This window comes from Corvus moneduloides, chromosome 1 (genome assembly GCF_009650955.1).
Source record: "Corvus moneduloides isolate bCorMon1 chromosome 1, bCorMon1.pri, whole genome shotgun sequence".
In the NCBI taxonomy this organism is placed as follows: Eukaryota; Metazoa; Chordata; class Aves; order Passeriformes; family Corvidae; genus Corvus; species Corvus moneduloides.
In genome coordinates this window covers 32974043-33000743 of record NC_045476.1, presented here as the reverse complement: position 1 = coordinate 33000743, position 26701 = coordinate 32974043, and the positions used below count along the sequence as shown (strand labels likewise).

Genomic DNA, 26701 nt, shown 5'->3' with positions numbered 1-26701 from the left:
GATTTCAGTACTTACTGGCCCTTGAACAACTACACTTTGACAGAGCAGTGAAAGCAAAATAAATATAAGCATTTAAAGAAAAGCTGGTAAGAGTGCTTGTGTACAGCAGATCATTATTTTCTACTATGAGAAGTAAACCCGATTTCTTCTTTATCAGTCCATCCACTGGAAGATGAAAGTAGAGTTGCAAAGGCAGCAATATCATGATGTACTGGTCCCTTTAGTTTTGTCTTCAGAAGAAGAAACTAGTAATTACTGAAAGTAGTTGTTTCTTACAGTGGATTTTGAAAAGAAATAAATAAAAAAATGAAGTTATTGACACAAAAAATTACCTCCAGAAGCAGCCCTTATATGAAACCTGCGATAGATTGTCAAATTTGCTGAAGATAACATTATTATGTGTAATTATTTTCTCATTGGAACCCAAATGGCATTTGAGAGCATGGAAGGACTGTTGTTAAAATCATTAAAGTAAGCAAAAACATCTACAGTGAAAATCAAGATGCAGTGACATCTGAACTTCAGAAAATCTTCCAGTGGAAATGGTTAAAATATCTTGATTTATCTGAAGTTGTGTTTGGGGGAAAAGACTATGAATACAGTAACAGAGAAGATAGCATTGGTAGGAGCTGGGTTTATAAACAGGATTGGTCTTTAAGCTTAATTTCTGAATGCAGCAAAGTTCTTGTCTCCTCTGTATAGCATAGCATTGTTCTGTTCTAGCAAAATTCTGTTGAGAAGTTGTCCTTTTTGCTGATCATTAGTAAAGATGTAGTTCACATCTTGCTAGGGCAGTTATGTGTTTAGTTTGAACTGCTGCAAAGAACAATACTGAAGTCATTCCGGACATTCTTTTTAGAGAATAACGGCATTTACTAAAATGGCATTTTTGGCAGTCTTTATTGTGATGACTGTGGTTTAAAATTTTTAAAGAGGCACTCCATCTCCTTGTTTTTACTGTTCTTTCTGCTTCTACCATCCTGCCTTATTTCCGTTCTTGTGCTGATGCCATGCCACCTGATTCCAATTGAAATAAAGAGAGAAGAAAATGCTGGTCCATTCTTGTGGGCAGCCTTAGTTTTCCAGAAGGACTTTGCTGTGTGTAGAAAGTGATGAAAGCAAGATGAAAAGTCAAGACTGAGTGCAGGAGCTAAGTTTTGAAAGTACTGCCTGCTGTGAGCAAGTCCTAGATAAAGCACATTTTTTCCACAAATACTATTCTTATGTCAGACCCAGAAATTCATTCCCTCTAAAGCTGTTATTTCTAGGATTTTTTACCACGTGGGGATGCTGTAACTTGGAACAAATGCCATCATGTTTGAACAGTTGTATTTCCGTTCCTTTTCATCCTCACTATTTCAACTGAGTTGGCATGCAGGGCTATAGACACTCTTAAGATTAGAGGTCCGTCAGCAAATGTCGTTTTGGTTTCTGTAACACTGGAATTAACAATTTAAACTGTGTTCACAGGTGAGAGATGCTGCCATACTAGCCGTTGTAGAGGTTTACAGACATGTGGGAGAGAAAGTACGAATAGATCTTACGAAGAGAGGAATTCCTCCTGGAAGGTGAGCTAGCTGTTTTGATTTTGTAATTCTGAGCCATTGAAGTTTTACTGTTCGTTATCTGAACTTTAAACTCAGTAAAAATTTTGTTTTAAAATTACTGTAATTTTTATTTTATATTCCAGTTAGTTTTGCTTTCAGTATGATGTTACTAGAGTTCCTGTGTTGTATGTAGATTAGTTTATATGAAATAAAGCTAGCATTATTTTTTTTCTACCTTTGATTAATTAAGAAAGCTAGACAGAGGTTGAAATTGTACTTAGTGGGAAAGGCTGTTTATTCCATAAAATCTTTAAAAATCCTTGTTAAAGCAATTTATACTTTTTGAAATGTGTTAACCCCTTATATACTAACATACCGCTTTACCATCACTTTTATCTCATTTCTTGATTTTGATAAAGCTGAATATATCTATTACTTGATGTCGGAGAGAATGTTAGATAAGTCCCTTATCAAACCCCTCTAAAAAACTAAGAGCCCTAGTTTTTAATGGTCATTTGTAGGATAGCAAAATACAGCTTGATAATAGATCAAAATATGTATTCAGCTCTGGGGCCCCCAACATGAGAAGGACATTGACCTGTTAGTCCAGGGGAGAGCCACTAAATTGATTAGGGTGCTGCAGCACCTCTGCTATGAAAACAGGCTGATTGTTTAGCTTGGAGAAGAGAAGGCTCTTAGAGCACCTTCCAGTACCTAAATAGGTAGGAGAGCTGGAGAGGGACTTCTTCCAAGGATGTGGTAGGACCAGGGGTGAGGGCTTTCAACTGAAGAGGACAGGTTTGGGTTACATATTAGGAAGCAATTCTTTACTGTGAGGGTGGGAAGACACTGGAACAGGTTACCCAGTGAGGCTGTGAATGCCCTGTCCCTGGCAGTGTTCACGGTGAGCTTGGATTGGGCTTTGAGGAGCTTGCTCTAATGAAAGTTGTCCCAGCCCATGACAGAGGGGTTGGAACTGGGTGATCCAAAACCATTCTACAATTCTATGGAAGCATTGTAGGAGAAGGGTGTTGAATTTATTGTTTTACATCCCAGGCAGAGTTCAGCCTGTTTAGACAAAAGTTTACCCTGCCTATGAGAATGAGAAGTTGTACACATTCTCTTCTATCCTGTAGAATAGAATTCTAAAGAATTCTATAGAATATAGTCATGCTTTTAGACTAGTAATGGATTATATGGTTACCACAGAAGTTTAAGCCATATTATTACTACAATTCTGAAAATTGAGTTTCCTAGCAAATAAGGGGAACATATCAGAGATCTTTCTTGCATTAAGATAGGGCCTTGGACATCTTTTGGAACAGAGAATAAAAGAGTGCAGATAGCACAGCATTTTTGCAATGAATGTTGGGTCTGACTGTAAGTTTAGGTTCAGGACTCACCGTTTACAATTCCATGTGATACAAGCTGAGCACATCTTGGGATCCAAATAGGATTAAACACCATAGGTGCTTTGTATCCTCAGGACAATCAACAGCTTCTAATTTAGTTGCAGTAGGTGCCAAGTTGTTGTTTCTACTGTCTGAATCAGCTGCATACAAAATTCCCCCTGATCTGAAAGCAAGCATGGTTGTATAATTTGCATTTACATAAAAAAGCAAGACTCTACTTGGTGCATGTTAAATGGGCTGTTGCTACTAAATCTCCAGCAGTTTTGCACCTGATAGTCAGGACCAGGGTAAAATAGTATGTGAGCTGAGTGTCAGTGCTGTGTCCTCTGCAGTAGGTTTCAGGTTGGGATAAGGACAGGAGTTACGATTTGCTTGAGTTAAACATGAGACTGCTAGTCTCTGTCCCATCCAACCCTGACAGAAAGCAGAGCTCCTGGAGTCCCTTCTTATTCCTTCACAGAACTAAGAAGGCGTTTGACAAAGCTCAGGAAAGACAGATTAACTGTATGGTAGCTTAGACTGTTGTTTCTTCAGAGGCAGACCTAATTTAAGACATTTCTTCCCCAGTGCCTGTCAGAGGTTTCCCTTTGCTTAGATGCAGTAAAATTTTCATGTGGTTATGCAGGAGCTATGATCTGTGGGAAAAAAACCTTTCATGTAGAGTATCATCATTATTTTGAGGGGAATCTGTGCTCATGTTTGTGTGTCTGGGTAGGTTTTAAGGGTTTTAAGTATTACAGATAATCTGTAGTTCAGACACGGCTGCTTTCAGTTGTTGAGTTCAGCCTTAAGGAACTGCATTGCAGCTCCTTCACTGTAAGTCAATGCATTAAAAATTACGTCTAAACTTAAACATTAGCAGAAAAACCTATTACTTCAGTGTTCGGTGCACACATGAATCAATAGAATGTAGGATTGTTTAGTTTGCATAACAAACTACACATTAGAGAGTTGTGTGTTGCTGCTTGAATGCACTCTATCCTAAAGCACTGAAAATAAGAGCTCCTGTCTGCTGAAAGGAAAGCAGGAAAGTTAATCAAGCATTGTTTTGAGAAATTGTTCAACTTCCTTAAATATGCAAATGGTATATACATGTTGTGTCTATACAAAGCCAAATACAGTCAGTAATTTAATAATAGTAGGCTTACAAGGTTTTGTAATCTGCATCTGGTAGGGTTTGCCTTTGTGGAAAATACTGGATTTTCTAGAGGGCTTTACTGGACCTGTCAAAATCTAGGTAATGAATAAATTATGGATCTTTCTTTTGTAGTTCAATTCTACTTACTTACTATTTATTTTTCTTCTGTGCATTTCTCTTCTTTACTGAGATTAATTGGTGATACCTTAATAGGTATTAATTTATATAAACAAATATAAATTTGTTTATAAATAAAATCAGTGTATTCCTCTTTCTATTTGTTATTTTTCAACTTAGAAATCTCAGAGTATTATTGTGCTTTTTGCTTGAAGCACATTCCTTTTTCAGAAAAATCAGTATCAAGTCAGTGGCTGGAAATTTGGATGTTGTTTTCTCTTTTGTTGTAATTGCTGCCAGAGAGGTTTGACAGTCTTTAGTGTCAGACCTGAAAGTAGTGTTAATATATTTGTGAATACTGAAAGTGGATGTTGTATTTATTGTTCAGTGAGCCAAGAATAGTGAAGAGGTTTTGTTCTCTGTGGGACAAATTGAATGTTTTACAGTATGGAATCTGTGTGGCTGATCTTCCTTGAACGGAAATAGTGTACGTGGCTCTGGATAGCAGTTACTTGGTCTGAGTGTTAGAAGCTTTTATCTTTGAGGAATTAATCTGACAAATTTCCCCCCTGTTGCTTGAGAAACAGAAATGTATAAAACCAGTCATTTGTTTAGTTCTTACGTCTAGGGCCACAACTTCATATCCTAAAATGTTGAAGCATATTGCAGTATGCATTATGCATTTCTGAATACCACATTTTATGTGGTATGCACATTCTGCTTATCTGTCTAGCTCAAGCTGTAGATGAGGTCCAACTGTGTGTCCAGATGTGGACACATGTCTTCAAGATTTTTTTTTTTTTTTTTGGCTTGGAAGGGGGGAATATGGAGAGTTTCAGATGGGCCGTTTCCTGCTTTAGACTCAGTTTGGACATAAACAACAGACTAGTTACCACCATTCTTCTTCTTTATCTTTCTGCTATTGATAGGGGAGTGGTGCTCTTTTGCCTCTTCATCACAAGGACCACACTTTTAGGTATCCCCCTCTGCCTGCCATACAAACAGTTGAACACCATCAAGCATGGTCATGAGTAACAGCTTTTCAGTCTGAAGTGTTGCGCACATTCTGTGGAAGCACCCGTGTTTCCATATGTGTGCATATATCAGCTCAAGCTGTGTCGTAGAAGGGTACATATTCCTCTTACTGACCATCCTCACCACAGTATGTTAATACTTTGATAGAGACCTGTTGCCTGCTGGAGGAGAGGGTTTGGCAGGTTGCCAGGAGCCCCCATTTAAAGTGCTACAACTTCATGCATTCATTCATTCATTCACTGACAGCCCCTCTAGAAGAACCTGCTGTCCCAAACACATGGTTTTTGTCAATGGCGATTTTTCCGTCTGTATGAGAAGTTGCAGAAGACCTGTCTATGCCTTTTTGGGAAAAGAAGATAATATTTCTGTCCACCAGTGACATGTAGTGACTTCAATGATTGATTATGATTGCCACATCCAGAGTTGGGCTTGCAGATATGAGATGAAGGAGTAAATAATGCTGCTCTTCTCAAAGAACATTCCTCTTTGCCAGTAAAACTGGTCTTGGTCCAGCCCTGTAGAATTTCTTGGGTTCCTCTTGGCAGGCTCTCTTTTGCCAGGAGCTGAACCTTCTGTAAACATTCTTAAATTGACTGTGGTTGCAATAATTTTAGAGACTCTAGCCCATGCTGCCTTGCTGCCCGTGACTGTGTGAAGAAATATGAGAAGAGAAGAAGGTAGCAAGAAGAGCAGGGTGGGAGGAGAGGGAGGGAGAAACTTGTTGTGAGAGACTTTGCAAAGTAGTAGTTAAAGATGCTGTAAGCCGTTCTAAAGAGAGGGTTGGTTCTGCAGTAGTGCTTTACCACATTGGCAGCTGTGTTATAATGGACTCCTCTGTTGTTGTTGCAATTATGACAAATACTGTAGAGTGTGCTTCTGGTCATAAAGACATGCTTTGAAAGTTTGAGGAGTGGCAGTATTGTGTGTTGCTCTCCAGCCTGCAACACTGACAACATAGCGTCCAGTGCTGACAGACACCATTTTTTTATTGTTCATAGTTAATACCTTATCAAGTATTTTGTCCAGAGTGAGAGGCAACATGTATATTATTATAACATATTTTATAAGGAAGCATTTAGGTTTTAGCTGCTGTTTAAAACACTCAGGAAAGCATTTTTGAAAAGAAAGTTCAAAAGAGCAGAAAATCTTTTTTTTTATTCTGCATGCTCTAAAATGTTTGTGCCAAGTGGATAACATCAGCTTTACAGGATTTAAAAATTAAAGTGAAATTTTAGAGCAAATCTGTTAATCTCTCTAGGCATATTCAGTTTCTCTCGGAATGACAGTTTCAGCCTTTCAGATGTAGTGTTAAATCTTCCTCATTAACTAGGTGAACTGCTAATGCAGTGTTTGCTATGGAATCCAGCACTGTTGATGGGAGCTCACAATCCCTGGTAAACACAAACATATGAGGCAAACACATTAACTTCTTGTTATGAAAGCAAGATGGCCTAATGCATTATTATATGTATTGATTCTCGTGTAAACTTCTCGATTTGTACGGTTGAAAGCAAGCAGCATGTAAATGGTATTTCACACGTCATTAGTAAATTCTAGTACCCAAAAAACATTTCATTTCAAAAGTTTTACTTTTTCAAGCCTAAGTGCAGAAAAACCCATTTTGGTAGATACTGCCTTTGGTTTGCAAATTGATCTTTTCATTAAAAGACTTGAGGTTTAATAGTAAAGTAGTGACATTTGTGAATTGCTGCCATTTCAGACATTTTGCTGTGGCAGCAGTGGTTGTAAATGCAATGGTGGTGCAAAAGGGAGAGGATAATAGGTTCCAGAGACAAGCTGGCAAGTATCCTAGGGAAAGATTAAGGAAACTACTACTGAGCTACATATAGTTTTGAGATAAATTGAGATGATGGAATAACTGCTGGTTTGTGTTACGGGTTATTGACTTAAATGATTAACGGGGGGTTTGGGGTGTGGTTTTTTAGATGCTTGCAGTAGAGTAGGCCTTTTTGTGGGGATCCATATAGTTCTTGTTGTGGGCTGGCTAAGTCCAGGACAGATTTGCTCAGTAGCAGATTGCTTTGAAGTGTTTGGAAAGTAAAAGTAATGCATAGTAAGAGTCCTAAATTTTTGGAATGGGAGTGGGGGAAGGCTCAAACTTTCTATACTGTTGTCTCTCTGTATTTCATTATTTTATCACATTCTTCATTGTTAGTGAAATGGACATGCAATCTCAGAGAATGTAGACTATGCAGTGAAAGTGCACAGCCTCTCTACATGGATCATTGAGTAAAAGTGGTGTGTGCATAACGAAATGTTGAAGTGAAATCTTTGTGTGTCCTTGACTTTTCTCCTTGTGAGAATTTTCATACCCAGGTGTAGTTCTTACCCTTTTTTTTTTGGTTTGTCATAAAATAGTTTGGATTGTGAGTTGTAAAGGCAGTCTTTCAGTGCAAATTGTTAGCAAATTTTGAATTGGGTAGTATAATCCCTAGTTCTTCTGATGTAACTGAACTGTACCTGTTCAGAGACCTGCAGACTGTCATGTGATTTGTAGTTTATAACTTTGTTCATTTAAAATCAGGATTCAGTCCTGATAGTCCTGGAGCTAAAAATCCCATGTGCATGTTATATATTACCATATTCCAAGTAGTCTAAAAAGCAGAGAAGTCTTTGGAGAAATGCAAGAAAATGTTCTCAATTGTTTGCAGCTGAACAATGTATTATGTCAGTACAACTCTATTGCTAATGCATGGGTTATGTTTTTCTGGGAGATACTTCCGCTGCTTTTATTGAATTTTCTGCAGAAGTGATGAGAAAGGGCTGTTGAAGTGTTTTGCCAACTTTATTGCTTGAACACCATTTTTTGCCTTGTGAGACTAGATTGCAAAGCTAGAATTGTGGAATTTTTTGGTTTGGTTTGTTTGGAGTTTTGTTTGTCTGTTTGCTGTTTAAATGTAGCAAAGCATTCACAGTGTATTCTCTACTGTGACAGTTAAAATCAGTGTGTGGGTTGGACACGTTTAAGTGTTTAGTGTATCTTAAGTTTAGAAGAAAGTTTCGTTGTTTGGGTTTTTTTTTCCCCTGTGGAAGTGCTAACTACCACAAAGCTCTTTTCATAACCAAACTGAGGAAATTTTGTGGAAAAAAATCTTTGAGGAAAATTAATAATTGTCTCAGAACAAATTAAATAGTAATCCTTCTTTTTCTTCTAAATGAACATTGCATAGTTCAAACTGTAACCTTTTGTTGTTGAGTAGGAATAAATATGTATATATTGTATATACACCCAATATATGCTATTACTGAAGCTGAACTTTAGAATGTTATTTTTAATCATGCTAATAACAAGTTGACTTAGTTTTCTATGCATTTCTGTGAAGATGCTCAGCTAAAGAGGAATCCTTTAGGAATTGTTTCTTCATACCTTTAATCCCTTGTATATTCTGCATTGCGGCTTCATATAGGCTAATAAACTGATTTCTGTTTTTACCAGTAGCCAGTGGGATTTCAGAGATGTAAAACTACTTTGTTGTTTTTGTTCTTTATAGGTTGCAAACAATCTTTGCAAAATTTGATGAAATAAGAAACTCTGACAATATGATTTTAAGTAGCGTCAGTGGTGAGTATGAAAGATCATATATTTATAATCCGCTTTAGATTAATAAAAAAATAAATATTTAAATACTGGCATTATCAGTGCAAGATGGGTGAATAGAAACACGTAAATGCTAAGAAAATGAGACACTTGGTGAAACAAGCTTGTACTCTTTACTGGAAATATTTGCTGGACTGTGGTCAGAATACAATTGAAAAGGTGTTGAAACTGCATGGAAACAAGCAGTGAATATTTAACGAGTTACAGATGTGTTCAGTGTAGGATAGAACAATGCTGCAGAGTGTTGATGCATGGGAACAAAGATCAAATGAACCTTTATCCTATCTTAGTATGTTAGTAAGAGAAAAATGTACTTTAGTGATGGGTGTGTTTGATATGTTCTGTTAAAATGATGCATCATGATTAATAAATTGAGTTTTAAATTATAGAAAAAGGAGACTGCAGGATTCAAAGACACTTAAATGTTGATGTTAAGACTTCATTGAGCTTGAGCTCCTTATTTTTGGTGTATTTCAAGAAAAGAGAACCTGTTACACAGAGGATCCCTGTTGCTTCCTACTGCTTTTTTGCTACAGTATTTTTTAGTATGAAAATTTAATTTAAAACTGTAAATTATGAAAGAAATTTTATGTAACAGCAAAACAAAGGAGGTGCTGTGGCAGTGGCTTTAGCACAGTTGGTTTTGGAAGCTTCATTGTCTTCTGCAAGGAATATGTGGATCTTGTTTTATGGGGAAGAGTTTCCTCATGTTAATTTGTCTTTCAAAGTAGCTATGTTGATTATGGTCTGCTGTATCGAAGAAGTGTAACTATTCAAGAGTAGAAATATTTTGAGGAATGCGTATAATTCCTCAATGTACTCAAATACATCTTTTTCATTTTTAATTTTCTCAACCTTTTGTTGTTGGGAAAACAGAAGTGACTGTAGGTTCAAAGGAAAGTGTTTTTATAACATTATCTTTGAGGTAGTAAGAGTTTCTATGCTACATTTTGCTTTGAAATAAAACGTTGCTATTCTTGAACACTTAAAAATTTATTTGTAAAAATTTATATTTTTTTAAGAAATCCAAAGCATTCTAATTTGGGGAAAAGTGTTTTACATAAAATGTTTTATGTTCTTTTTGTTTGTAAATTTACTCGTTATGAAAGGGTAAACCATTATCTTTTGCATTTAAAGTTAATACAGCTGTGTTGGTTTCATTGGTTTGAGAGATTCAGAGATGCATTTTACATGTATATTTTTTCTGTTGGTAGTTCTCAGGAGAACAGAGAAAGTCACACAGGGGAATATAGGCATGGAAAAAATTAAAATATATGAAAGTAGATATACCACCTTGCTTGACTAGTTAAGATAGCACTTCTGTCCTTTTTGTCTCTGTTTAAAAGAGTTAACGAAGTTTATTTTTAAGCCGTTTTTATCTCATGGGTAAAACACAGATGTTAATGCTGATCTATGACAGCATAAACCATGTATTTCATCTTGTAGGTGGCAATTTCTATGCAAAAGTTACTATAATTCTGTTTTGGTACTGTAAATGACAGAATCTCTCTTAATACGTTGGTTTCAGTATTTTTGCTTGAACCTTGTTCATCTGTTGCTTCCATCTAGGCAGCTTTTTAATGTTATTGAAAAGGTATTCTTCCATTGTTCGTGCTTTATCTTGGCTTTGTGCTTCCCTATTCTCTGAAGGACAATTTGTATTTACTGCTTGCACGTGTAGATTTAAAGTTACTGTTGAATTCCTGTAGCCTTGTTTCCAACTTTTTGTTCAGGAGCTTTATCAAACATCTCTGGATAAAGGCCAAATTTTAGTGGCTAAATACATCTGTTACAGTGTTGAGGATTTTTTTTGTGCTTTGGATATTTTGTTGTAGGGTTTGGGATGGTAGTGGGGGAGTAGGGTTATCTTTCCAAAGTGGGAGGAGGTGGGGGGGGTGAAAAGGGCAAAAACTCTTCAACTGGCTTTAATATAATTAAACTCCATAGTGGGCCTTCTTAACAGCAAAAGGAATGGTTTTTTGCCAGGTGGAGGTACTGTCCTAAGTTGGTTGACTCTACTGATGGGGGTCCTGTTCGGTTTGTGATGGATAGGGAAGAGCTTGCTAATACAACCTTGGAAGATGTCATCTTCGTCATAGTGCTGAGTGATACTGCTGTGGTAGTGAATATTTGGTGTGTTGACCTAGTTTCTGAGAATCCAGAGATGTGACTTAGGATTTTCTCATCAAATAATACTAACATCAGTTGTTCGGTCTTTTTATCCAGCATGTACTTAGGAAGAAGAAAAAGAATGAAGAGTCAAAGCTTGCAGCTTCAAACAACCTGAAGGCAAAAATGTTTTCCGTAGTATATTGATAATCAAAACAAATACATATTTAAAAAAATATGTTTGTACTAACATGATTTAACACTTGAGAGTTTTAAAAAACATTGTGTTGGTATGCTTAGGTATGTGGGAGAAATATAGGTAGCACAGGAAAAGGTCTCCTTCCTGCAGTCTTAGCACACTGGTGGATTTAATATCTTATCCTTTTAGTGTACTAGAGGGGATCTAGCGAGAACAGTGCCTTTAGTCTTGTGTTACTTCTTTCCTTTATTGAATCTGATCTGTGATGGAATGGTAATGAGGAGGAGAAGAACAAGTTACCATTAGAGGCTGACAGATCCTCTTGGAGGGTAGACAAGGTGGAAAGCACATTCAAACACTTATGGATGGAGTAATTGGGGTAGGATGTAACACGGAGTTTCAAGAGCCAGCACATGCAGAGGTACCATATCTAACAAGGGAACTGGACAAGAATCTTAGTGCTTTTGCTTGATGAGAGTGGCTTACAGCCTTAAATAATATCCCACTGCTAGCTTGCCTCTCCAGCTGACCTTTGATTTTTTTTTTTCATAATTATTTTCCACCCATCTTCCTTTACTCTCAGATGTGTATAGTAAAATCAGAGATAATTTCTTTAATGTGAATTATGTGAATGTATGAGCTGCTATGCAAACCTTGGGATTTGTTTACATTTATAATGATGCATATTAAAAGAATCAGATCAGGATGTTTGCCTGTTAAGCAGTATTTTATGTGTGCTGCTGCCCTTTCACTCCACCAGAACTATATGTAGCCTTCCAAACTGGAGAAGATTCTTTAGAGCACCCCCCCATTTTTCAGCAAGTGAATGTTCATTTCTATGGAAACAGAACCGGCAGCCAATCTCAGCACTACAAAAGCACTTGTTTCTGCTGCCTGAGATTTGTAAATACTGTTTTCTCTAAGAGAATTCAAGCAGACTTCTGTATCAGATAGTAGTGTCATTATTGAGACGGGGAATTAAAACCAAAGTAGGGAAACTATTAATACGGAGCTCTCTGCTGCACTCAGCAGAATGAGCTGAAGATAAATTGTACATCTTTATTCAACCCGTGCAGTTTTTCCATTTTAATGTTTAATGGCTCAAAGGACTGGCTTTACAAACACAAAATATGACAGGTAGGATATGTGATGTTAGTATCATGGTGTAGGGGAGCTGTGTTATGGATGATAAAGATGCCGTTGAAATACATGTTCTCCTGGGGGAAAAAAAAAAGGGGGCAAATAAAAATCCATAGCACAAGTGTGTATCTGTTTTTCCACATTACGCTATTGTTTTTATTTCCCTTTGCTGTTTTCTATTTGGAAATATAGTTACTATGGAGACAGTGACGACATACTCTAATGGAGCTCACCAGTGCGGCACAACATGAATATATATCGTTTGGGAATACTGCTGATAGCTGCTATGATTATTTTATAGAGGTTTTGAGCTGCATGTATTTCTTTGGTTTGCTCAATGCAAGTGGTCAAAATGCAGCCGCATCATTTTCAATTTCAGCTGCTCTTCCTGATGGTTTATCATTTTAAATAGGAAAATTTACTGACAGATGAAGTGTACTTATCAGTTCAAGCCCATTTGGAAGAAAAGGGCCTCAGCAGGCTGGTGCTTCGACAGGTTTTTAAGGAATTTGCATGAGTTTTTTGATTATTACTACAGGGAACTGTGTCTGGCTCCTTGCATATGCGTGGTTCTCATGCACTGTGCAACAGCATATGCTATTCTGCCTGAGTTTTAAACTTTTCCATTGGCAAGACTAAGTAAATTGGTACAACTTACTTGCTACTCTTTTTTTTTTTTTTTTTTTTTTTTTTGAATCACTGTTGGATTGCACTCTCTACCCTCAGCGTGTCACCTAAAAAGTAGATTCGGGTACAAACTCTGAGCAGCAGCTCAGGGTCTGGGTAGGCTGTCATTCCTGCTCTCCAGCATGTGTTGCACGCATGCTTTGGAAGCTGTTTCTCTTTAAAGTTGCGGGGGGTGGGGGGGGTTTCCAAACAAGTCTTCCGAAAACTCACTAAAAGAGGCAGCACCTTTCTTCAACAAAGCCCTTTCCTACTTCCTGTGGCTTTACTGTTTTATTTTGTGTTACGTTTTGGTTGACCTCTGTTCTGTGGAGTGCTCTTCCTTAACCAGGCCTGCTTCTTCTCCTCCCGCTTCATTTTCCGTGGTGCTGGGGGGCGAAACTCCCGCCGGCGGTGTGGGATGTCAGCCCATCGCGGGGGCTCCGCCGGGGCCGGCGCTTCCCGGGCGCTGCCGGGCGGCGGGGGGACCCGGCGGGCACATGACGGCGGGGGCGGAGCGCCCGGGGGGCCGGGCCGGGGCCGGGCCGGCGCGGAGGGTTCCCTTGCGAGGCGGGACTGCTATTTTGAAGCGAGGCGGCGGCTGTAGCGGCAGGGAGCCGGCAGGAATCCGGCGGGGATCCGGCCGGGACCCGCCGCGCCCGCCCTCCCGCGGCACCGCCGGGCATGATGACTGTGGGGGACGGTGAGTGGGGACCGCCGTGCCCTTGGGGACGGGGCTGCGGGGCGCTCTCTGCAGCCCGGGGGGCCGGGGAGGTTGGTACGACAGGTTGGCGTCTTGGGCTGACGGGCTTGGCTTCCGCCCGAGCCGGGCGCTGGGCGATGGATGCTGCGTGCAGCAGCAGGAGGGTACCGGGGCGCCGTGCGTGGCAACTCCAGCCCTTCTTGGGATGTTAACCGTGCCTGGGTTTCTGGGATGGCCCGTGATCTCAATTATTTACTACTCTGGCGGGTTCCGCTGTGCATTTTTATGTTGGCGTTGTGTTTACCCCTCTCGCCTCGGTGTTACTTGTGTTGGCCACCTCTGCAAGATAAGGCAGAATTTACTATACTGCTTTGTGAACAAGCGGATGTAAACCTGCCGTGTTTTGTGAAGAAATTCATACTCATTCAGCATAGCTATAAAAGAAGAGCCTTGCTGCTAGAGCTGGGGATGTATATTTAATAAAGACATGGGATGTTACTACGTTTCCTTCAGTGCACAGTGTATTGTTACACAAACCAATGGAAAGTAGGTCAGTAAAGCAATACAGACTATATGGTTGTGTTTTCGTTAAAAACTAGACATATGTTTTATCTTTATCGCACCTCTTGGGTTTGCGTGTCAGCCAGGTTCTCTGAGCTTAGTACCATGATGACTTTCTATATATGCGTTATTATTTTTAGAGAGATTTGAGACGCATTCACTGGACTTGCAGCAAGTTTAGGGATGAGGTAGGATGGCTGTGCTTTTACAAGTGACTACATATGCAGATTCGCATAAAGAAGATGGCTTTACCAGATCAGATTAAATCTTTTATCTGAATTTGCTAAAACAGTAGTTGTAAAGAGTCCTGAGAGAGACCCTTTCTTGAGGCGACCTGAAATGTTTGTTTTTCACTTAGTTTTTTCATATGTTAGAGACTGAAAGAAATAATGAGCATGACCAGAGCAGTGAAATTATGTCTGGAGTGCACAGTCTAAAAAAATTTGGGCAGTTCTCTGATGTTTGTTTGTCATTTGCAAGGTGCAGGGGAAGTCATGGTCTTTGTAGAACTGAATATGTACCAAGCTCACTCTTGCTGAGATTTTTTTTTTTGGAAATGTTTTTCTTCGTCTTTGTTTCCTTCCTGTGAAGCAACACAGTTCTCTATGGTGTAAACATGAATTGTGGTAACTTGCAGATTAAGAATGCAAGTTGTAGCATGTTAAGAAACAACTGCATTCTCTAGGCAAAGCCGTAGGATTTTTGTCATTCTGTAATGGTCGAAGTTTATAAAGTGAGGGTGGTTGTGGAGCTCTCTTCTGTATAATTTAATTCGTCATTAACAAAGGCACTAAGAACAAAGTACTGTTCAGGCAGTCAGCTGACATTCCGTGTAGGAGCTTTGAGCAGTAATGCCAGATACAATTAACAGTGTGTAGGATGATTATATAGCTGTTGGTCTCTTAAAACTACTGCTTACCACATTTACAAGGAATTCAGTCTTCTAATGTTGTTATGAAACTGCGAGGGAAAACAAAACTGTAGTTACTATTAAGAAAACTTCTTGATCTTTTTTTCTAAATTTAATGATGGTTTTGCTGCGGTCTTTTGTTTTGCAAATATTCTGTATATCCTAATATATGCAGCATAGAAGAAAATGTTTTAAGGTTAGTGATTCTGCAGCCTTTGAGAAATGTCTTTTCTTGGCAAAATGTCATTTTGTTGTGGCCCATATGTATGTTTAACTTAATATTTGTGAGACTAGGCTGAAGGCATTGTGCAGATACTCCAGAGAACAGATTTTTTTTTACTTGTCTTATTTGTTTTGCTCACTTAATCAGCCTAGATGTGCTACACAGTTGCAGAGTATGTTTAGAAATGCCATCTAGAAGTGGTAATGTTGATTTTATCTTGAATGCAAGACACTGGCTTCTTGGAACCTTTTGGATTATTTTTTTTCCCAGTTTTCTTGAGCACAAGCAGAAATGTAAATAAAACGTGGTGCTTAACAGTTGAATCTTAATCTGATTTCTCAAGTGAAGATTAAAGGGAAGAACCAGATTTTCTGTTTGCCCCCATGTTAACTGTCTCAAGCTCTCCAAGCTATTGTTGGAAGAATGTAGAGGGGGAAGAAAAATAATCCTGTGCTTGCGGCCCAGCAAACAAATGGACCGTAACTTCTACTGTACTGAGTGCGCGCCAGTGGGAGAGCATGCGCTGCCTCAGTCTGAAAGGCATTTCACGTACTTGTGTGACTGGAGGTCTGTGTTTGCCCTGCAAGTTGTGTTCGGAGGCTGCTGAGGAAAACCAGCCAGGAGCTGTTCCTCGCTCTGGTCTCCTTGTTCTTTGGAGAGGATAATGCATTTCTGCCATTATCCGTTGGTAACCAGATTAGGCTGCTGAGGAGGTGGCGAGCGGAATCGCCGTGCGCACATCGCGTTGCGCATTCTCTCCAGCAGCGCGTTGTAATTCAGCAGCTTCCACTGGTGTTTCCTCACCTTGTTGTCAGTCTGTGCTACGTTACTTTGTTGTTTTGTAGGTAAGGGACTGCCTTGATCCCAGTTGAACAAAGTAATTAGGATAAGGACAAAACTATCTGCCTAAAACTACGAATGGCCTTAAAGGGAAGATTAGACATAGGTTTTCTTAAGATGTACTAAACATATTGCAGTACCAGATACAAGGTATTTGAGGGCTATCTAAAAGCATATAATCAGCTTTGTAAGAGGACATATTTGGTGCACACATTTGTTGCACTAGTGTATACTAAGTATACTGTTTTGTATCATATAATGAATAAGCACTTCTTTATTTATTAGTGTATTTTTATGTAAATGGCATACAATGTTTCATGACTTTAAGCACTTGTCAGATTTTAGATGATAAAGCATATGTGACTGGTTTATGAATAGAAATTATCCTTCTATCTTACTGCATATGCATATCAAATTTTATGTTTTGTCTTCTTTCAAAATACTTGATTAATATATGCATGGTCCTAAAGCATAAGAACAATTATCTTCCATTCCCTGATGTTCTTCTGAGGGAAGGCTGTCTTCCTAAGTCTTTAATCTGATTAAGTAGTTTCTGTGAAGTGTGGGTGCTGTACCGCTTTAATATTTTACTTTTGACTGAGGAAGGGATTGGACATATTAAAGATACAGAAACTACAGTGATGTTTGAGACATTAGCTTGATTTAAAATATATATGTTATTTTAGTGCACGTGGATTTCTGAGGTCTATTTCTGATTTTTGTTATCCTCTGGTAGGAGACTTTTTAAACCAACAGAGTCCTGTGAATAATGATAATAAAGTATTGCTACACTGGCCTAGAAATTGGTCAGGCTGTAACTGTGGTGCTTTGTACCATTCAGAGCTGTCTCCTGGGTGTGGGAATATAAATAGTAGCAGAAGTTTTTGTGTGGGATAGAAGCGTATCACTTGCTCCCTTTTCTGTTCTTGTTTGGGCCTGTTTTTTTAAACATTCTGACTGCACCTGCACTGGCTCCTTTTCCTGTAATTGGTCCCCACCACTCCCCTTCCGTTATTAGCAGTTGGTGGGCACGCTGATCTGGGAAGTGGCTTTACTTGCTGTGCCTGAGGGAGGAAGGACAGATACCATGAGCTGGAATTTGATTGCTGTTTGGAACCAAACCAGTGCAAAGCTTCTTTTCACAGTAAGGTCATATTCTACTCCCAGTGATTAACATAGATTCTGAGTTGTGTTTTGTCTATAAAGTGCAAGTACTGTTGCTAACAGCAGTAAAAGAACAGTGGGACAGTGAAGCAGCTGAGTGGGAGAGGGAGGGAATGTGTAAACACGCCAAGGGCTATATGGAAAGACAGTTTCTACTAAGAGAACGGATGAATATAGCAAGGTTCAAGACTGATGTGAATAGAAAAAAAATAATTCAAGGAAGAACAGTGCAACTCAGAGCGTTTTTTATTTAAAACACAAGGCTGCAAACACATGACATAAAACAGTTGTTTTCTCAAAACCAGCATAGCTTCTGGAGTGATACATGCACCTGAATTTTTAATATGTTCTAGGGTAATAACTACAAGTAAGATTTGTCTTCTGTTTCTAAATGACATTTTCAAAGTGTCAAGGAATTTTGTGGGTGGTGGTGGTTGTTGTTTTCATTAAACATGAAACATGAGTTCACAAAAAAGATTTCCAGATATGTTTAATCTTTCATCCAAAAGTGTTGGTTGTCTGGAGTGCTGGAGTCAGTTTTTATTAGTTTTTAAGAACAAGTTACAAAATAAAAATTACTTTGGTGTTTTCCATTCTGTCTGCATGGTTTTGATTATTCCAGACTGTTGGTAATATTACATGTTTTTTAGTTGTTTGGGGGGGGGGGTTAGTTATTATTATTTTTTAAAGGTACACTTTGAAAAAGAAAAAAAAAAAAGACACATTGGAATTGTGAAGAGCCACAGGAGAAATTTAAAGCCTACTAAGGGTTTCCTTTGATAGATGTTGCAAGAATCTTCCACTTGACTGATTGGATATTTGCCTTGCAGGGTTTATTTTCATCTTTGTTATCTATGAAGTATGAGGAGTATTTCCTTACTGTTACATGTTATTTTTAATAAAGTCTTCCTGTAGTAAATACTGATGAGCAAGTAAGCTACATTTGGATCATTTCAGTGTCTGAAATGCCTTCAGAGGTGAAGGGTCTCCTGTAGTATTGACCTGAATCAGAAATTCCATTCTGTATATTGTATTTATAAAAGCATCTTAGTTTTAAAGACTTGTGTTTCGGATTTTGTGTCTGCTTTTTTTGCCCAGCTCCTTCATCAAAATACACTTTCACAGCAACAGTTGAAAAGAGCAGTTATAAGAGCCTTTTGAAAACGAGCTGTGTATGTAGCCTCTTATAAGAAGTAACTACAATTTAAAACTCACAGGAGTTTCCCAGCTATATGGAGTGTAGGCGACAAAATTTTCATGGTAACAGGATTTCTCTGGTACTGCTTCATGTATATTTAATTGATGTGAAAACTTTTCTGTTCAGCTGAGAAACGCTTAAAAGCCCTCAAAGGTGGATAGTTGGAGCCTGAGCAAAGGTGAGGAGAAGGGCTGAAGATGTAGAACAAAGCTCTTAACAGCCTGCAGAAGAACTGTACTTTCTTCAGATTAGATATTTTTGCTTTCATCAGAGTCAAGAGCTCCATGGTGTTCCATGATTGCCTAAGCAATGAACGTGACTAGATTCCTATTTGACAAAAAATCCTTTTATCATTATGTGTTGTTTTGTGTGTTGACCTGATAAAAGTCCAACTTACGCAGTGTGAGGTTTGCTATTGAACTTAAAGGTCAAAAGTATTTCTGTTTAGATTGTTTTTGTTTAAAATTTCTTTGCATTGTTGAGAAACTCATTAGAAACACTGCGAGAAACAGTCTCTGTGTATTATTTTGGGGTTGGATCATGTTCCCACAAAATTAGAGAAATGGCAGCTACTAAAGCTGCTTAGCCATAGACCAAGCACTTCAGATTTTCCAGATCTGGTGTGAGTTTTTTAGCTTCTGGGTTGCTGGTGGATGAGAGGCTGGACATGACCTGGCAGTGTGGGCTTGCAGCCCAAAACTCCAGTTCTGTCCTGGGCTGCATCAAAAGCAGTGTGGCAAGCAGGGCAAGGGAGATGACCTGTTGAGTGAATCCGCAGGAGGCCACAAAGATGATCAGAGGGCTGGGGCACTTCTCCTGTGAAGACAGGCTGAGAGAATTGGGATTGTTCAGCCCTGAGCGGAGGAGGCTCCAGGGAGACCATACAGCACCTTCCTGTACCTAAAGGGGGCCTACAGGAAAGCTGGAGAGGGACTTTTTACAAGGCCATGGACTGACAGGACAAGGCGGAATGGCTTTAAGCTGAAAAAGGGCATATTTAGACTAAAATTCACTTGAGCTGGTGAGGCACTGGAGCAGACTGCCCAGAGAAGTTGTGACTGCCCTGTCCCTAGAGGAGTTCACTGCCGGGCTGGAGCTCTGAGCAACCTGGTCTAGTGAAAGGTGTCCCTGCCCATGGCAGGAGGGTTGGAACTCGATAATGTTTAAGGTCCCTTAAAACCCACACTGTTCTATGATTCTAGTTAAGTCGATTTTGAGGAGAGTTGGGCCTCTTAAAACCACCTGTTTTATTACCCACGAGTGAAGTTGCAGCATTGAGAGTAAAATAGAGGTAATGTGCCATATTTTCTTAATCTCTGCTTCTGACTGTATGAGGCAGAGATCAGTGAGCTGAAAGGCCATTAGCAGCCCCTTTCGTCTGTGCTGTGGTGTGCATGTTTTCATGTGCAGATATTAACTTTTAATTCCTAAACTACATGGATCTAAAATTCAGGAAAATAAATCTCTTAACATTTTGTCTGCTATGTGCTTGTATTACACTTTCTGCTTCTAGGATCTGTGTTTTATTTGTCAATCTGCCTTGCCATTGTACATTTTCAACAGGCAAATTGAGTTGAACATGCAGAAATTGGCCACACTAAAAACTAATGCAAATATTAGCTACTGTCATGGTCTCTCTGATGGTAGAATTGTATTTGTCACTGTCACCCTCTAACAGTAAATCACTAGGAGCAAGAATTTAAACTCCCTGTTTGTAAAACTTCTCATTGATATTATATATATCCAATGCCCCTTCACTATCACATATACTTGTGATATATGTTAAAGATGAATGAACATGGTACTTCTGAGTGCCTCTCTTACCCTTGCTGTGTTGTAATTGATAGTTTGAAAATTCAAATCATTAAACCCAGGTGCTTCTGTGTGACCGAATTAAGTACTGGCAATGTCATGAATGAAACCATTCCTCAATGGGTATCAGTTGTTTGACTTAGCTGCAGATAGATATGATGGTCCTTTTTTATACTTTTCTGAACTTAAATGCATCAATAATGCTAGTCATATTATTGCAGTTTATGGATAGTGGTTTCTAGATAAAATGTGGGTTTGTGATAAATATATTGGTTTTAAAATAGGCCATTAGATTCACTGAAGAAGATGCTGGTGCTATTGAGAGTTAGGTACTTGATGTATAAGCAAAAGGAATTTTTGAAGAAAGAAATAAAATTACATCTGGAGCTGAGATAATGAAGACAGTAATTAAACCAGGCCTACTGAGCAAAGACTGGCTGTTGGATTACAGAATATTTTAAATGCAAATAGTGGAGTTTATACTTAAAGGAGATACCTGAAGTGGCAGCTTTTTTAGAGGGCAACTGAAGCAGCAGAATGAAGGGTTTGGCCACAAATGAGGTTTGAATTCAGACAAGATACAACAGTTAAATAAACCATCACTTTTGATAGAAATTAGGAGTCTTTTATGTGTAAAGTGGCTCACAAAAATTAACCAAGCATGGAGTAAAAATTCTCGTAGAGCTTTTTCTTTCTTTTTTTATCACTGTTTTAAGTGAATTACCTGCTTTCATTTTAATCAGTGTCTGGGTGGGGAAGCTCTCAGAGGGAGTACTCACTCATTTAGCAGAAATCTTGAGTGCCTCAGAAGTTACTGCCTTTTTCAGCTTTAATTGTAATATTCATAAGAGAGCAAAACATTTGCACTGTGGTAGGCATGTTTTACTTTGTGCTAAAATAGAGGAGTATCCCATCAGTTTTTGTGTTACAGCTAGTGAGTCAACCTGTGTGTTTAAAATGTCAAAAACTTGCAGTCTTTGATTTCTTATGCAAGGTAAGCCTGTGCCCTTTCTACACCTTTTTTCCTTCCCCCTGCCCAAAAGGTACTTGATCTGTTAACATTTCAGCACTGGACATAGTGCAGTGTGGTCCAAATAGCATGGCCTAGAGCAGTAACGTAGTACAGATGTTGAAGAACAATACCATTACGTAGTTCTATCTTAAGCCTTGCTGTTTAGTCTTGAATCCTGTTTTAGGTGTTGCCTTGTCATGAATTCTGGAGAACCTCATTATCTTTCTCTTTCCGTTTTACTGAGAAAATGGTACTTCATTTTCTAATAGGTTATAGGCTATTAGGTGTTGATTCAGAAGGCTATTGAACATGCCTCAGGAAAGATGTAAATAAAGTGAAATGGACGATTTTTAAAGTACAGTGATATTGACTGTATCTTCAGTTTTCAGTAAGTTTGCTGGGAGTAGCATTTGGGAAATGTTACACATGTATAACAAAGGAAAGTCCAATTGCAGGAATTTAGAAAGGACTAAATGATTTATTAATTAATTCAAACATGTGGACTATGGAAATAATTTTACAGGTGCTGTAAAAATATAGAATAGGGCAAGATTTGCAGAAACTGTTTAACTTTAATAGGTAAAAATTAGAAAATTACATGGTTTACAGAAGACACTCTAGAGGTAGAAATGGGAATGAAGCTTTACTTGGGAGCAAAATTAGCTCAGTTGCTTATTTGAGCTTACTGCAGCTTTATTTGAAACCTGTAGTTAAATCTTGTCTTTCAGCCAGACAGATAAACTGTAAGACTAGCTTTTCCTTGAGGTTAGGAAAATAATACTGGGGATACGTTACATTTTTTCTGAATTAATCTTTTTTGAACATAGTCCTTCATGAAACTATGGAGTAGAATGGATAAACTACTACTGTCATTAGAATAGGCCTGCATTAAATGTGGATGATTATTGTGGCATGTGCCATTGCCACTCCTAAGTAATTCTTTTTTTAAATGTCTGTCAGGTCTAGTGTCTTCTTTCTCATTTTCCTTGTTTTCTTTTGTCCTATTCATTGAGAGTCATGTTTTAAAAAAGACCAAACACATACACCACAACAAAAAAAAAAGCCAAAAGCGGGTGTGAGCCTCTTTCAGTGCTGTAGCTGGTTGATGGAATGTAGGAGAGCTGTATTCTGCTTCACTTGTTGAAAAGTTAGGGGATCTTTATTAAAATTTGAGATCAGATCAACAGCAAAATTTAACTGATAAATATTTGCCTTATTCCTGTTACTGACTCTAGTTCCCCTTACTTGCTGCCTTTTTGATTCTTTTGAAGACACTAGTTCCCTGTGTTCCCAGGAACTGCCTGAAAAAATAGCATGTGAAGGAATATGTTTGGCTTAAGAACGCTGGGAGATTTTTGAACCAAGTTTTTTTGTTCTTTAACCACTCTTCTCATTGGTATTTTTTATCTCATCCATCCCCTGTAAGGTTATTATGGAAAAAGGAGTCTCTTTTGGTAGGAGCTGGAGATTTTGCTGATGAGCATCAGCATATATTGCACAGAAGAGAACTATTTGCATATAGTGCACAGAAGAGAACCATTTGCCAGCGCTGAGTGTACCAAGTGCAATTGCTTCCTTGAGGAAGGCAAAGAGAGCAAAGGAGGTAACACAAAGTGAAGTTAAATCCATCAGTAAGTGGCCTCGTTTCTGTGCCTCCGGCTATTGTCTCTTGAAGAGCCATGCTCCATCTTTGTGGGAAGCAGGCTTTTGTTTGGAAATGAGAATTTGTCTCCTAATGGTTTAGGATCCTGAGACCTGCTGTAGCTCAGGGAGAATGCCAAGGAATGATGCCTTTATGGTAGATGTGAAGCTTCTTAGGTGCGATTCATCTGTCCAGCCATAGGTGTCTTGTGCCACTCGAGGTGCCTTGCAGTATCCACAGTAGCCACGCGGAGCGAACAGGCGTGACACAAGACCCACAAGAGATCTGTGGCCTTCTGGAACGTCAGCTGGCTGCCAGACAGGATGCCCAGAACTCTATAAACTGGTTTTAGATGACTGTGCTTAGGCAAATGAATCCTATCCTTTGTGTCTGGACAAACAGATTTGGACTGGATGGAATGCCTGATGTGTAAGGGATAAAGTTCTCACTAGATGATGTGGGGCATTGGCTTGAAGTATGGATTAGAAAGATCAACTAACTTGATGCATGTGTAGTGCTTGTGGCTTCATTTTCATGCTTGGACAGAAATTGTTGTAGGCCGCACCAGTTCATCTGGAATTGAGGTAATGATCCCGTCCCAGATGTTCCACGTAATTGATGCAGTCTGTGTAAGTCCCTGAAGGGAGACAGGCAGTCGGTGTCTTGGTAGGCACAGAATGGGGGAGTGACTTGTAAAATGTAAAGAGTTCATCTACTTGGGGGTTTTTTTGCTTAGGCAGGATTTTGCAGTCGTCCTCATAAATATTTTGTGGTGTAAAGGAGGAAGTGTTAACAGTAGTTAAAAAACACTTAGTATTTGTTAGCAAAGCTTATCATTATCAGTTATTGAAGCAAAATTGATACAAATGTTTTGAACTTAAGTCAGTTTAAAAGCAGTTTTATTAAATATGTAAATATTAAATGTACTGTGTTTTCTGGTTTGACTATTGTTCATCTACAGTAAAATACTGCAGGTTGGTATTTACAAACCTAGTTGTGTTAGATATGTAAGAAGTTGCTACTGAAAACAGTATCAAGATTTGCCTTTATTGCCAGCTTTAGTTACGTATTACTGCAGGGGATGCAGGTTTTTCACCCTTAGGGTGTCACTTGGGGATCTGCTTTAAGTCAGTTAACTTCTGATTTCCTGGTGCTGAGTAGCACAAGTAGAATATAAATCTTGTACTTACACTGCTGTGTAGGTGATACTGTGTTTCATTTTTCTGTTATTGACTATGACTTACAGCTAGATACCAGAATGTCACATGTATCTTAAAACCAGCTAAGGTAGAGGCTTGAGTTGCAGTATTTTATGCTTTGATCTCTCTGAATACTTCAGAAAACATGCACTACGTGTTTGTGATCTGGCCCCCAAGAGTAACGCTACAAGGCAGGAAGATAGCACATATTTTGTTTATTTTTAGTTCAAACGGCATCGTTTGTTTCTTAAGAATTCTAGTATTTAATCCACTGTGATAGTTCAAGTTTTGGTCTGTCTGCCTGGATGTCATCTTCAAAAAACTTCGGTAAATCATAAGTTCTGAAAGTGTGGTAGACTTTGGGTTCTGATGTAACCTGCAGGTTGGTTTGGAAGGGTCTTTAACTGGAAAGATTTCTTAGACAACTCTTCAAATGTTTTATAGAAATGCACAGCAGTTCATTGGTAGCAGTTGACTTGCTGCATTGTACCTGCAGAACATGCTCTATGGTGCAGGTCTCTGCCCTGCATTAGAAGAGAAAACTTCTAGTGCTCACATGTTGAATCTTGAGTGCCTAGCTTTCTGAAGATAAAAACAACCTTTTCTTGAATTTTTTTCTTCCCCTGTTTTGAAGTTGTTCATCTGGAAGAGAACTTGTACCAGAGTTGAGAGCATTTGTTGCTCATCAGGTTTCTTCAGGAGCTTTTGGCAGTACTAGATTCCAGGCTCTTCTCTGTATGGTGTGCTTACCTCCAAAACTCCTTATCCACTATGGTTTAAAATAGTACCTATCAAGTACAATAACAGTGTTGTGAGATTTAACTGAGGCTCAGTGTCTTTATTGTGTTTTTCCTTTAAGATGGTCTGTGTGTTGCTAGCAATTCATATGACTTCTTGTTTTTAGTACCTTGGAGCTTTGGTTTAAAACACTGTTTAGATAATGCTTTCTTAGCTGTCAGGTGTATTTGCGTATGTAAAATCTGATACTCTGAAAGTGTTAAAATTACCTAGAATGAAAATTATCCAGCCATTTTAGAGTTTGCATCCATCAGATAGATGGCTTTGTTTTGAAATACCAATTCCATTTAGGCTTTTATTACTTCTGTTGTAGAAATACATTTTGTTTGTAGACTGCATAAAACTAACATTAGAGGCACAGTTTGATACTGAAATACAGCCATCCCCGTGCTCTGGGTGTCGGCTGTCAGGAGCTCCATCCCTGGTCCTTTGGCCACCCAAAGACACATAGTAAAGCCAGATTGAGCAGAACTGCTCCTTGATTATGCCCTGGGGAGCAGCAGTTACAACTCGAGCTGGGCTTCTCCATGCTGAAGTACATTGAAATGCTTTTACAGGAGCTACAAATAAGTGGATCATTGCAGATGAGTGAGAGCACATGGAAGGCACGTTGTAGGGGAAGCAAATATAATGCTCTGTTTTCATGAAGTGCTATAAATACAGACTTCAGGTTTCAGATCTTCACAGTGTGAAGCATATTTCTGAAAATGGAAAGTCCCTAAAGATCACTTGGAATTTTGATGTTAAATCCTAGGGAAATAAATGTGTAAAGGCCTAAAAGGGTCAGGAAAACCTCTGGTTTCTTTAAAAGACCGAATGAAATTTTCCTGCTTATGTTTATTTAAAACACAAATCCAGAACAAAAGAGGCTCAGCTGCATTATTACCACTTTAGCCTTAATAGAATTAAAACAGATCCTTTTCAGCCATTAATTTTACATGCTTATGGTACTGTGCTGTTATTTTGGAACACTTCGAGTAACTGTACCTCAGTTTTTAATTTATTTTAACATAAACCATGAAAAGTCTGGTTAAGAACACCCATGTATCAGTGCTTACAATCAGTTCTGTGTACCTCAAAAGAAAAAGGCATTTATTTTAAAAAGATGGGTTTCATGTGGACTGAAAAACTGTGTAGAACTATTTCATGGTGTAGATTTTTAATTCAGTGTTAACAATGTTTTAAATGTTTGAAAAAATATTCTTTAACTAGACAAAGTAATTTGACAGTTTTACCAAGAACGTTATTTAATATATCCTCTAATATACACAATGTGTCAGTAGGTCGAAACATTTGCCTTTGCATTTTTTTCTGAAATTCTATTTGCACATTTGCGGGTTGAGCAATAACTTGTACAGTTCTCTGTCTTTAGTACTCCTTCATGATGAATTGTTGGGTAAAAATAAAATTAATTTGTCTGAGTCACTGGTTCCCAAAGTACACAGTTGTTTGGGGTTGTTTAGATTTTTCTTGATTAGGAGATTTTGCATAAATGAGCAAATGCTCACTTCCTGTTTTTAAGATTGTATTGCAAATAACTTTATTGTTTCAGAGGCTTATGCAATATTTGCATATCAGTGCTGCATTGTAGAGCTGTTGGGTAGTAGCATGAAAGTCTTGCCTGTTTCTTCATCAGATTTGCAAGTGCAGTAACAAAACC

The 26701-nt window shown here is 38.6% G+C and overlaps 1 protein-coding gene across 27 annotated transcripts in view; it reads left to right on the top strand.

Moving 5' to 3' along the window:
• Positions 1 to 26701, top strand: part of CLASP2 (cytoplasmic linker associated protein 2) — a 507179-nt gene that overhangs the window by 29047 nt on the left and 451431 nt on the right. For all 27 annotated transcript variants that reach the window (XM_032104203.1, XM_032104158.1, XM_032104212.1 and 24 more), the window contains exons 6-7: positions 1471 to 1568; positions 8762 to 8832. In XM_032104203.1, coding sequence (XP_031960094.1) covers positions 1471 to 1568; positions 8762 to 8832 — 169 coding nt within the window. The remainder of the gene's footprint in view (positions 1 to 1470; positions 1569 to 8761; positions 8833 to 26701) is intronic.